This window comes from Miscanthus floridulus, chromosome 2 (genome assembly GCF_019320115.1).
Source record: "Miscanthus floridulus cultivar M001 chromosome 2, ASM1932011v1, whole genome shotgun sequence".
In the NCBI taxonomy this organism is placed as follows: domain Eukaryota; kingdom Viridiplantae; phylum Streptophyta; class Magnoliopsida; order Poales; family Poaceae; genus Miscanthus; species Miscanthus floridulus.
In genome coordinates, this window is record NC_089581.1 from 34,099,567 (window position 1) to 34,112,824 (window position 13,258).

The 13,258-nt window shown below is 50.7% G+C and overlaps 2 protein-coding genes across 3 annotated transcripts in view; both read right to left on the minus strand.

Moving 5' to 3' along the window:
• The window catches only part of LOC136521551 (inositol hexakisphosphate and diphosphoinositol-pentakisphosphate kinase VIP2-like), a 37,902-nt gene extending 25,026 nt beyond the window's left edge, over positions 1–12,876 (minus strand). The window contains exons 1-6 of one of the 2 annotated variants that reach the window (XM_066515301.1): positions 12,502–12,876; positions 12,338–12,361; positions 12,155–12,214; positions 10,711–10,757; positions 10,461–10,544; positions 9,333–9,396 (exon numbers count right to left, since the gene is read on the minus strand). In XM_066515301.1, the coding sequence (XP_066371398.1) occupies positions 9,333–9,396; positions 10,461–10,544; positions 10,711–10,757; positions 12,155–12,214; positions 12,338–12,361; positions 12,502–12,570 (348 nt within the window). In that variant the 5' untranslated portion in view covers positions 12,571–12,876. The remainder of the gene's footprint in view (positions 1–9,332; positions 9,397–10,460; positions 10,545–10,710; positions 10,758–12,154; positions 12,215–12,337; positions 12,362–12,501) is intronic. The other variant, XM_066515308.1, reaches the window with a different exon arrangement.
• Positions 7,374–8,562, minus strand: LOC136513277 (uncharacterized). The gene is made up of 2 exons (XM_066507272.1): positions 8,347–8,562; positions 7,374–8,108 (listed from the first exon to the last, which is right to left on the minus strand). Exons 1-2 carry the CDS (start codon positions 8,560–8,562, stop codon positions 7,380–7,382), a joined length of 945 nt encoding a protein of 314 aa, XP_066363369.1. The 3' UTR covers positions 7,374–7,379.
• Positions 12,877–13,258: the final 382 nt, after the last annotated feature.

Genomic DNA, 13,258 nt, shown 5'->3' on the forward strand with positions numbered 1-13,258 from the left:
GCGCTAAGACTGCCCTGCGGACATGACGCGCTACCGGGGGGCTGCTGCGTGGGGAGAGGGCTGCTTCAGACGAGCTGGGAGAGGAGTGAACAGGAGCGGCCGGAGGAGCTGCTGCTGCCAATAGCTGGGGCTGTTGTGGGGCTAGGAAAGAAGATGAGCAAAAGATGCTCAGGCTACAGGATAATACGGCTCCGATACCAGTTGTTAGTCGCTGAATTCTCACTCTTGGTAGTAGGAGAATTCTTACTCTCATCGAGAGAGGATGACACTAGGAGTTAGGGCAATTTTCTTGTCTATTTCTCACACAAGCTCACACAAATGCCATACCAACCTGAGGGGTTGGGGTTACATATTTATAGGTTGCTAGCCAGCCAAGCATATGCCAAGATGCTAGTCTAAGATGCTAATATGCTGCCCTAGCTAAGATGCTGTCCTCTAGTCTAAGATGCTGTCTTAAAAACACAAAAACAGCCACAAGGACCATGTGAGCAGCACAGCCCCACAAAGACCAGCCACACATGAGACTTATCCATCACGGTAGACGGTGGGATCAGCAAAAGGAAGACCGACATCTGCAGGAACTTTGGCACAGGTGTCGACAGGAGTGGAGCAAGGCTTCCAGTCGCTCATCCCATGGCGAGCAAGAATGTCCAGGATGTACTGACGCTGTGACAGAGTGAGGTGATCCTTGTGGCGCTGAACTGCCACACCGAGGAAATGATGAAGGGGGCCAAGGTCCTTCATGGCAAACTCGTTCTTGAGTGCTGCAATCAGGCGATGCAGGAGCTGCTCGGAGGAGGCAGTGAAGACGATGTCATCGACATAGAGAAGCAAGTAGACTGTCTCGGTGCCACGGCGAAGTATGAAGAGGGATGTATCGGACTTTGCTTCACTGAAACCCAAAGAAAGCAGGAAGGAGGCCAACCGGCTGTACCATGCCCGTGGAGCCTGTTTTAGTCCATAGAGGGATCTGTTGAGCTTGCATACATGACCAGGAAGTGCAGGATCACCAAAACCAGTGGGTTGTGAGCAGTAGACTGTTTCTGACAGGGTCCCGTGGAGGAAGGCGTTTTTCACATCAAGTTGATGAATCGGCCAATCCCGGGAGTGAGCCAAGGTGAGGACAGTCCGGACGGTAGCAGGCTTGACGACGGGGCTGAATGTCTCGTCGTAATCAACGCCGGGACGTTGGGTGAACCCGCGAAGCACCCAGCGAGCCTTGTAGCTGTCCAGGGAACCATCGGCATGAAACTTATGCTTGAAGATCCATTTGCCGGTGACCACATTTGCCTTGGCAGGACGGGGAACGAGATCCCAAGTGTTGTTGTCCTGTAGGGCAGCATACTCCTCTTCCATGGCCCGACGCCAGTGTGGATCGACGAGGGCGTCACGACAGGAGCGTGGTAGAGGTGACAGAGCCTCAGTGTGCAGCGCGAGGCGCAGCTGTCGGTAACCGGACTTCCCGCGGGTCGCCATGCCATGAGTGTTGGCGACTGGCGGGATGGGGACAGCTCCTGTTGGAAGAGGAGGGTCACCCTTGACGAAGCGCGGCGGTGAAGGAATCATGTTGGATCGTCGAGGAGGTGGTCCAACAGGGGACGCAGGTGGCGAGCTGGGGGCGGGTGGACGCCGGGTGTAGACATGAATGACCGGTGGTTTGTTGAAGGAGGACGCCGGAGGTAGTTGTACAGGGGGTGCCACCACGGGCGCCTGTACAGAAGGACCCGTGGGCACCGAAGCAGAGGGCGCCGGGGGCGCCGGGGGCGCCTCTGCAGAGGGCGCCATGGGCGCCGACGAAGTGGGCGCCTGTACAGAGGGCGCCATGGGCGCCTGTACAGGTCGAGCTGGAGAGGAGCCCGGCGGCCGGGGCACGAAGCCCGGCGGAGGCTGCCGGAGGGCTGGTGCGCCCAAGGTGGGCACCGGCTGGGAGAGCACACGGGCGGGCAGAGGGCCAGCAGCCCACGGTGTACCTGCAGGTGGAAGTAAAATTGACGACGAATCGTCGTTAGTTAGAAAATCAAGCTCGTGTGTGGGTGGCAAAGGTCGACGGAGGGAGAAAGGGAACGTTGTCTCGTCGAAGACAACGTGGCGTGAGATGATGACGCGGTTTGTGGCGAGGTCAAGGCACCTATACCCCTTGTGGTCAGGAGAATAGCCAAGAAAGACGCACAAGGAAGATCGTGGAGCGAGCTTGTGAGTGGTGGCGGTGAGGTTGGGGCAGCAGGTGCACCCGAAAACTCGAAGGTCATGGTAGGAGGGGAGAGTGCCATGGAGGGCAAAGAAGGGAGTGCTCATGTTCAGGGTCTTGGTTGGGAGGCGATTGATGAGGAGAGTGGCGGTGGCAAGGGCATCAGCCCAGTAAGAGGGGGGCATGGATGCTTGGAAGAGCAAGGTGCGGGTGACGTTGTTGACGGTTTGCCATTTTGCTGCGAGGTGTAGGGGCATGACATGCGAAGGGTGACACCTTTGGCAGAAAAGAAAGCGCGCGACGCGGAGTTGTCAAACTCACGCCCGTTGTCACACTGCACGGTCTTGATGGTGCAACCAAACTGAGTGAGCACATAGGCGAAAAAATTGGAGAGAGCATAAAGGTGTCAGACTTTAGTTTAAGAGGGAAAGTCCAAACAAAATGCGAGCAATCATCAATAATGACTAGATAATATTTGAAACCGGATACACTGATGATTGGGGAAGTCCACAAATCACAATGTATCAAGTCGAAATTTTTAGTTGCACGAGACAAGGAATTGTTAAAAGGCAAGCGGACATGACGCCCAAGCTGGCAAGCATGGCAGAGTGTCATCGTCGGGCTTGCTGCAGATGATGGAGGACGACTTGGCAAGAGTCTGAAGAGTAGCCTTCCCGGGATGACCGAGCCGATAATGCCAAGTAGTGGAGGAGGGAGTGGCCACGAGAGCGCAGGAACCGGATGGTGATGTCGGGAGCTGCAAGGTGTAAAGGGGTCCCGAGCTGTCACAGCAAAGGAGGAGGTTCCTGGTACGAAGATCCTTCACAGAAACACCAAGAGGGTCAAACTCGACAGAAACAAGATTATCAGTGGTGAATTTCCGAATTGACAAGAGATTTCTAATAATGTCAGGGGCAATGAGAACATTATTGAGGCGAAATGGGCCAGGGAGGGTTGAGTAGCCGGTGCCAACAACCGGAAGAGTGGCGCCATTTCCCACAACAATTGAAGAAGGAAAGGAGGAGGTTGGTGACATGGTGACCATACCAGGAGTGCCGGCTATGTGAGAGGAAGCACCCGAGTCGAAGACCCAATCCGAGGTGCTTGATGGCGGAGTGAGGGTGACGGTGCTGAAAGCGTTGGCGAGACCCTCAGTAGTCTAGGGCGACGGCGAGGTGGGCGCCTGCTGGGGCGCCTGGTAGTATGCCCCGGGGACCGGCGGATGAGCGAAGTAACCCGGGGGCACCCCGGCCATGAGAGCTTGCTATGGCGGTGGACCGCGAGAGCCGCCTGGGTTGGACCCGGGCCACATCTGGATGGACCCGGTCCATGGGTTGAAGAAGGATGGCCATTGTTGGCCATTTGGTGGGCCGGCTTGAGTGCCGGCTTGGGCGCCGCCGTGGCCGCGTCCACCGCGGCGACGTCGTCCGCGGTTATTGCCATTGCCGGACTGCTGGCCCCCCAGCAGCCTGAGGATGGCGTGAAGGAGAAGGGGTGTGGCCGAGCTGCTGTCCCCCAGCAGGCTGTGGAGGGCGCTGAGGAGCAGGGGACGGAGCAGGCGGCTTGCTGGACGGCGCGGTGACGAGGGCCGAGGGCGGAGCTGAAGGTGACGCCATGTTGAGTTCGGCCAGCCTCAGGTCAGCACGGACGTCGGCGAAGGATGGGAAGGGCTTCTGCCGCGTGACGAGCTGCGACATGAACTGGAAGCGTTCGTTGAGGCCGCGCAGCACATTCAACACCAGGGTCCGGTCCAGGACGGGTTCGCCAAGGTCGACGAGCGCGTCCGCCATGTGCTTCATCTTGCGACAGTATTCATCCACAGATAGAGCACCCTGGCAGAGGGTGCGGAACTCGGCGTCGAGGAGCATGGCGCGTGATTCACGGTTGTTGAAGAATTGCTGCTCGAGGCCGAGCCACGCCGCCCGAGCAGTGATGCTGTCACGCTCGTGGACGACGTCGAGGAGGTCAGGGGCGATGGTGTTGAAGATCCATGAGACGACAACACAGTCCATGCGGGACCATGCCGCATCGTGGAGGTGGATGGCGTCGCTGAGGACGTGGTCCTTCAGGGCAAACCGGCCGAGGATGAGCAGGATGAAACCGCGCCATTTGGAGTAGTTTGAGGCTTGCAGATCAAGAACAATAGGAATGAGGTTCTTGATGTTCTGCACAGCGGCCGCCTGGCTATGAAGATGGGCGACAGCCGCAGTCTCCGTGGCGATGGAGTCGGCGTCGCCCTCCGAGTCGTCGTCGCGGTGATGCTCGGGGTGGAGCCGCGCGCGGAGGGCCGCGGCCTGCTGTTCCAGCAGGTCAGCCTGCTCGCGCTCCAAGTCGAGAGCGGCGGCAGCAGCGCGGACCCGCTCCTGGGCGGCGGCGGCGGACTTGAGGAGGTCCGCCTCCTCCTTGAGTTGGGCGCTGCGCGCCTGGTTGGAGTCGCGCAGGGAGGCGGCCTCAACTTCCAGAGCCTTGGCGGCGGCGAGCGCCTCGTCGCGGAGCTTGGTCGCGGCGGCTGCAGCCGAGGCGCCGGAGCCGGAATCGCCGCCGGAGGAAAGAGCAGCCATGGGTACGGGAACTGGCGGGGTACGCGCGGCGGCCGGAGGAGGGCGCGCGGCGGCCGTTGGGGCGGGCGCAGCAGCCAGAGCGCGGCGGCCGGAGAGGCGCGCGCGCGGGTCGGGGCTGGGCGGCGGCAGAGAGTAGCGGAAGCAGGGGATACGATTAGACTGATACCATATTAGACAAAGGCCATTAGGCTTTGTATATTCCTTGATGATGGATTACAGAAGGGATTACATTTATATAGGAGAGAGGGGATGGCCCAAGGGGCCAGCAGTGTGAAAGGGCCAGTATAGCTGGCGCCTGCACAGATAGCTAGGAGATTACAGTAAAGGAGCAAATAATTCTAACACTCAGCACTATAGCCTAAGAAACACACTCAACGGATTGATGTGTGAGTTTAGTGCGTTCACGAGGAGCAAGAAGAACATAGCACAGACATCCAAAAAGGCGAAGACTAGAGTAATCAGGTGGATGTCCAAAAAGGCGCTCATATGGGATGCCACCTTTAAGAGCAGATGAGGGTTGAATGTTGGTTAAATAGCTGGCAGTGGAGATTGCTTCAGCCCAGAAATGAGGTGGGACCGAGGAAGCAATCATAAGAGCACGAGCAGTTTCAAGAAGGTGACGATGTTTACGCTCAGCAACACCATTCTGAGCGTGCGCACCAGGACAAGAAAATTGTGAGAGAGTCCCTTGCTCAGAAAGAAATTGGCGAAGAGCACCCGAAAGATATTCCACGGCAGAGTCAGCCCGAAAAACACGAATAGGAGCATCAAAATGAGTGCGAATCATCCGAGCAAAAGTTTTATATATGGATAACACCTCATTACGATGTTTCATGAAATACACCCATGTGAAGCGAGAGAAATCATCGATAAATATGACATAATATTGATGACCCCCTTTTGAAACAAAAGGTGCAGGACCCCATACATCTGAATGAACAAGATCAAAAGGACGCTATGACACAGACCCACTAGAGGGATATGGAGGCTGGATCTGTTTGCCAAGCTTACAGCCCTGACACTGATCTAAAGAAACATCACCAGAGACATTTCCTAGAACACCACGACGGACAAGAGCGGATAAGCGGGAACCACATAGATGTCCCAAGCGATGATGCCACTGAGCAAAAGAGGAAGAAGCCGATGCAGGAGAAGCAGAGCTCACAAGACCGGCAGAGGCAGCGAAAGGAAGACGAAGCCAATCGAGTTCCCAGAGATGCGGAGAATCACGGCGGCGAGGGCCAGTACCAACTAGGAGACCCGTGCTGAGATCCTGTACACAGCAAGTGTCAGAATCAAAAATAACACGACAACCATGATCAGTGAGCTGGCCAACAGAAATAAGTTGCATGGTCAAATCAGGAACATAAGAAACATTAGGAACATGAAATGAAGAAGAAGAAAGAGTGCCCCGACCAACAACCGAAAGAGATGAGCCATCAGCAGTTTGAACAGTGAGAGGAATGGAAGGAGAACAAATAGACGAAAGAGAGGTACTATCAGGTGTCATATGAAAAGAAGCACCAGAATCAAGAATCCATGGCAAGATACCTGAAGTGGATGGTGGTCTCTCAATAAAAGACTGAGAAGTAGCAGCAGAGAGTACTGGGGCAGGAGTGACAGAACCAGCAGCTCCAGTAGTGACAGAACCAGAGGCTCCAGTAGGTGGAGGAATAGGTGGAGGAACAGCAAGACGACGAAGTAACATGAGTATCTCCTGCTGTGCATCAGGATGCTGAGACTGAGCATGTGAGGAACGCCCACCTCGGCGAGACTGAGACTGAGCCTGCCTCTTCTTCTTGTAACAATGATCCTCATCATGTCCATCTCTGCCACAGTGCTTACAATGAAGGCCACCTGAGTTGCGAGTCCCCGAGCCACCAGAGGCTGCTGAAGCAGGCACTTTGGGAGGAGAACCAAGAATTCCAGACCGAGCAGCCAGGACTGAGGAGGACGTCGACTGAAGTAGACCAGCAGAACGAAGGCGAGTCTCCTCATTACGAACAGCAGCAAGAGCCTCCATCAAAGACACGCACGGCTCACGAGCAAGTAATTGAGCACGAAGGGGCTCAAACTCAGCACGCAGACGAGTCAGGAAGTCATAGGTGCGACGAAGCTCGAGGTGGCTCTGTTGCTTCCTGCAGGAGTCACAAGTGTCCGGGGACAACTGGGGACTAAGAGTGTCAAGCTCACGCCATATTGCAGATAGCTGTCGAAAGAAATCCTCAACTGAACTGTCACCCTGCTGCAACAGTTGTTCTTGACGTAGGGCGGCAATATAAGTGGACTGGCCAGAGGGCTCATAGCGCTGACGAAGAACAGCCCACATCTGAGCAGCATGATCAAGCCGAATAACCTCTCCTGCCAGATGCTTTTCCATACTAGCAACAAGAACAGCCCCAGCACGAGCATCTTCATCCAACCAAGTCCGATAAGCCCGAAAATGAGACATGTAAGAGGCCATATCATCATCATAAGCTTCGCGCAACTTCTTTTGTTCCTCTTCAGAATTTTCTGGAGGAATCACCGGCTGCACTGGACGATCAGGCAATGCTGGACAAGATAGCTCACCACTAAGAAACTCCCAGAGTCGGAGACCACGCATATGCCACCGCATATGTGGAACCCAGTCATGATAATTGGTGCCATCGAAAATCACTGGACAACGCGGGATTTGCGCGCCTCCAGAGGGAGGAACAGGAGGAGATGCCATCTTTCTTTCTCCAGAAAAGCAGAAAAACAGCAGCAGCCGAACGGACGGCAGAGCAGAGCAGAGCAGCAGAGGTGGATTTAGCAGAGCAGAGCAGCAGAGCAGAGCAGAAGGAGGCGAAGGCGAAGCCGACGCGGATGCCGGTGGCCAGGTAGCGCTGGTGGTTCCCGGAGAGCGTGCCCGGGACGTGGATGGGCTCGTCGCAGTCCCGGCAGAAGAGCGTCCGGTCCTCCACGCAGAAGATGAACGCCGCTTTCTCCTGGCAGACGTCGCAGCGCGGGAGCCTGGCGGAGAGCGCCTCGAGCGGGAGGCGCTGGTGCTTGCTGGCGAGCTTGTTGGCGGCGTGGATCTCGACGTCGCAGCGCGCGCACAGCGCAGCTTCGTCGGCGCAGCACCACCGTGGCAGCCGCGCCCTCGCACGCGTCGAGCAGAGCAGAGCAGAACAACAGAGGATGCGAGAGGGGCGCGAGCTGCGCGGGAGATGAGCGCGCGCAGGAGGAGAATCAAGCGCGCGCGCGGAAAGAGCGGAGCAAGGGCGCGCGCGGGAACGGAGGAAGTTCGACGGCGGGGCCGCGCCGGCCGCAGAAGGCGCGCGATGGCGGGACCGCGCCCGGCCGCGGAGAGTGCGCGACGGCGGGGCCACGCCCAGCTACGGAGCGTGCAACGGGAAGAGCACGCGAGGGAGAGAGCCGACGGGCGACGGAGCTCCAGGCAAGCGCAACGGGAAGAGCGCGCGAGGGAGCGAGGTAAACCCTAGACCCTAGGCTCTGGTACCATGTTAGAAGGAATAAAGCTCACTCTATTCTTGGGGGCAACAGCCCAAACATGTACATGAGTTGGGCATATATGCATCTAAGCCCTTATACAAAGAGGAAAATATGCTATACACCATATATATCTAACAGCCTGAACTGAACTGCACCAATGAACAGCCCTTCGTATGCAGATTTTGCAGAGTATTTTCCTGAAGCTGATAGTTGCCAAGTATGTGAGTCCTCTACCTCTGGCTGCAGTACAAAAACTGAAAGGAGGTCCCATAGGCCGAGGTATTCAGTCAAGGCAACCACTGTCAGTGCTCCCTGTATATCAGAGATCCATCGCATCTCAGTAAGGGCTTCAAACACAGTCCTTTTCTTTGCTCTGTTGTAATCGGGCTGGACCTCTGTTCTCAGTCTTTTGTACTTTCTTTATCTATCTTAATGAAATGACACGCAGCTCTCCTGCGTAGTTCGAGGGAAAAAAACTGTGCATAACTGGACGTGAACCTGTGACAAGAGGTTTAGCTACCTCTAGTCTATTGAGGTTCCTGTATTGAAACCAGTTGTGTGTCCTGTGCATTGCTCAACTCAACAAGTCATGTCATTGGTTATACATGACTTAGCACGCTAATGATCTAGAGTGACACACTTAAACAAGTAGCCTAAAGATGCAGTTTAGGAGTTCCATGACCTACTTGAATCAGTTAAGCAATCCAGTGATTCACTGTGCAATTCACTCTCAATGATGTCTATCAAAGGAGTCAATGGTCATCAAAACTGCAAAGCTATAATCAGTTACGCGGAGATAATTTAGCGTAAACATTTAATCAAAAAAATGTTCACAGTTTGTCATCGTGCTACATATCCATTTACTGCCTATTGTTGGGAGAAACAATGGTAATCTAAAATGCTCATTGCCTGCATTACTGAATTACTTCTAAAAAAGGTTAGTCTATACAAAAACACCACCTATCCATTTTGATAACATGCAGAAGATTACTGCTTTGAGCACAATTAGTGTACAAATAGAAAGTTAAACATAAGTGCATATGAACAGAGGATAAGGATGAGTTTAGCTGCGTGCAATAGAAGACACAAGAATTCCACAGCAATACCTCGTAGACTTTTCTGCGGTCATGGAGGAGGTATTGTGGCTCCAATTCATTCACCAAAAAAGGCCTACCGTTCATGCAGAACAAGGTCAGGGAAACTAACTGGAATATGAAGAATTACAGAAAAGAACTCATCTATTCACTTAAGAAATAAAGTTTCCACATCTGAGAATGTAAGGTAGTACTTCATTTTAAGTGTTAGTTTATTAAATTAGGGCAGAAAAGACTCCCAGTGGTATTGCTCATACGTGGATGGCCTACTCCCTCACTGTTTTTTTATTTGAATCATATTCCCCAAGAGTCGTCATGAATGATAATTTGGATTACCCAGTACATAGAAAGGGTCAACTATGCAATGATCATGTAGATTTGACTAATTGGGTATGCATGTTTACAGATAAAAAGACTAAAGAAGACAAAAGATCATTGAATAGGAAGAATTAGTAAAGTTTTAGTTTTATGCTACTGCAAAAATGTCTAAGACAAGGAGCTTCGAATAATGACTTTTAAGTGATCATATCTCCTTCAAGGAGTGTGCAATACACATCCACTACTTGACCAACTTAAATGTTAGTCATTAGTTGTTATCTCTGCAACTAGAGAATCGGCAATAGTTGCCTTGCTGGTTAGGTAGGAACAATGTGGTGTTGAAAAGAAATTATCACTTGGTGGGGGACGCAGCCAATTGGCAACTTGCAGGGTTATTAACCCAAACACAAAGTAGCCACTCAACTAGCAGTTGCATTTCTGAACTGGTAACTGTTGTGCCCATAAAAGCACATAGTTTGTCTCCCCAAATATTAATAGTTGCCCTCCTCAACAGTACTACTTTCCCAGAAGTAGTTGCATTCCTAAGGAAAAAGCTACTGCAAATTGTGCCCCAAAACTAAGCAACAGGAGTCTCATTCTTTTATTCCTTTATTAAGCTTGTTATATGGAAACAGATATGTGCCCCAAAGTACTCAAAGGATGAGGTTGTTAGAAGCTTGCAAAGCAAACAAATAAATGCTGATGCCCCTACGTCCCTCTCTCCCTCAGCATTAATACATTATTAAAAAAACTGAGATGTAGTTACAAGAACAGTTACCATTTGAAAGAGATTTATAAAGCAATAGAAAATAAAAATCATACCTTCTCAGAGCAGCATATGCTTGAACCTTTTGCAGAGGAAAACCGGAGGAATAGAAGGCAATCAAACAATCACAGTTTGGCCAACTGAAAACAAAATGGTGGATAGGTAAGATACTACTCCCATTTCCTAAACTCAGTAAGACAACAGTATGTATAGCCTTAGGTCAAGACTGTTGCACAAAGAATGTAGATAAACCTATGCACAAAAGAATTATGATTGTTATCAATAACCTGAGTTCTCATTACATACATCTCAATAGGATCGTCCAGAATAACCTTATCTCCAAATATTATAATCTGCAAAATAAGTTAAACAATGAAGAATGACAGCTGGTCTGAAATGTTTCTGTAACAAAGCTTCTTACCCCTCAACTATACCCCAACAGGAAATTCAGCATCATTCAATTAATAAAATGAAGTTCACTGAACATAATTGGAATTATTAGAAACAAAAATATATAGTAGCCCAAGTTAGTTAAGCTTAGATTATAAATCATAGGGTACAGGTTTGATTTATGATGATCTGGAACAAAGCAAGAGAAGCAAAATAGGTAAGAGAATTTTGAATCATTAGAATTAGATATAAAATATATAGTGACCAGAGTCAATTAACATTAAATTATAATATTATATACAGAAAAAAAATATATGGTGTGAAGACCTGGAGCACCTAAGCAAAATAAGTAAGAGTCAACAATAGCATTAATGATGTACAAAAAGTTAGCACCTTCCCAAGCACCAAGATAGACATAGGTAATATAACAATCCATGAATGGAAACATGGATGAAGAAATGAAACATGTGCTGAAGATTGGATACCGTAATCAAACAAAGTTGGCATATTTTTTCTACAAGGCAGTCGTTGATGAATGAATGAATGGGGAAAACCAGGTGACCAGTGGTCCCCTAGAAGTCAGAGGAATTAGCAGTATGTCTAACAGATTTAATAGTATACGCATATGCAGTAGACCAAATCTAATGCATAATCGTTTTCGAGAGGTTGGAAATCTTATCGCGTTCTACACAGTATAAAAAATACTGGTCCACATGCACAGCTTATGGTACAACGAGTCAACGTTGGGCACATAATATCATGAGAATATCGACCACTCAAGTGCAAAACTTCTAATTTAATTGATGCGGTGCTCAAACTATCAGTAAGGCTTTGTTTGGATGGACGTGTATACACCTCAATCCTCATGTGTTGGAGTGGAATGGAATGGAATTTAGTTCAATTCCACTCCAATACACTTCAACACACGTGGATTTAGACGAATATATGGGCATCCAAACCAGGCCTAAAGCAAGTGAACAGATTATAGTCCTCCAAAATAAAATATGACAAGAATCATTCAGCGACCATTTAGTCCTCCAAAAAAGTACATATTTAGGGACATATATGCCATATCCTGGAAATTCTGGGTGCAACCCACAAAAGCGGCCACTTTGATAGGGACCACACGTACTATTCGAAAAGATTCAGAATAAATTGGTATCCACGAAGATTCACGGATGTCTCGCAATGGAAATTTTCAGAAGAAAAGTAAAGATCACGTTCAATTAGACGCCATCCACCCATTTACTCATCCCACGGGCAAACTTCAATCTCACACGGGTTTCTACCTTTTTGCAAACTGATGTAATATGAAAGGGAAATGCAGCGTGGACGGGACAAAAGGAAGGATCTTGCACACCTCGAATTCTCCAAACGCGCGGAGCCGCTCGAGAATCTGCTCCATTGGAGAAGAGAACACCTGAAGAAAAGAAGAATTAAGAATTTGATCAGACGAGGACATGTTCCAGAGGCAACAACGAAGCTCCCGCATCCCGCATTCTTTGAGAAATCCAGGAGCAAGAGCCGGCCAATCGAGACGTACGCGCTGGAAATCGAGACGCACGCGCTGGAAGAGCAAGAACACGAATCGATCAATAACCAGGAAGACAAGACAGCATCTAGCATCCATGTGTTCGCGAGAATCCGTGAACCACCAAGGAGAAGAAAAAGAAAAACCTCAACAGACCAGAGAGTCAAGATCCCAACCTTCTTCTCCATGACACAGACGCCAATGGTGATCTTGCCGGCGCCGCCATTACCCTCCATCACCACCATTGCGACCCGTCCCGGGCCCTGGCCTCCTCCGCCCCCGATCTGTCCACAGCCCGCGCACGCGAATCCGGAGAGATTTCGCGCGATTTTGATGCCGGGAGGATAAGAGGCGTTTGGTCGGGGGCGTTCAGGAAGGGTAGGCGGCGGCGGCGTTCGGGTCAGGGGTCGGGATTGGCGGTCTCGTCTCGATGCGAGTGCGATGCGATGGGCGGGCGGCTTCGAGCGGCGCGGCGGCAGAGGTGGAGCGGCTGTTATCGGCTCCACAGTGTGGGCTGGCCTCTGGCCTAGTTGCCATTGCCAAGTTTGTTTGCGATACTGTGTGCTCACGCCGTTTGCACACGAAAAGGGAAACGCAAGAAAGACTCGTGGAAAAGGATTTCTCTTTTTTTATTTTCTTTTTCATGAAAGATTTCTCTTTTTTATTTTCTTTTTTATGAAAGATTTCTCTTTTTTTATAGAAAAAAGGTTAAAGAGGGTTAAATGTACCTTTGGTGCTAAAACTTGTAGTGGCCACTACTTTTTTCGAGAAAAAGAGAGACTTTTTATTACTCATCAGTAGAGTTGATATAATCCTGCAATTACTTGGTCGATACATGGCCACTACCACATGTACTAGTATTTCATAAGTTTGATTTCATTGTGAGTTTCTAACTCCTCCAAGACTAAATTGCATCAAGTGAGGAATACCATG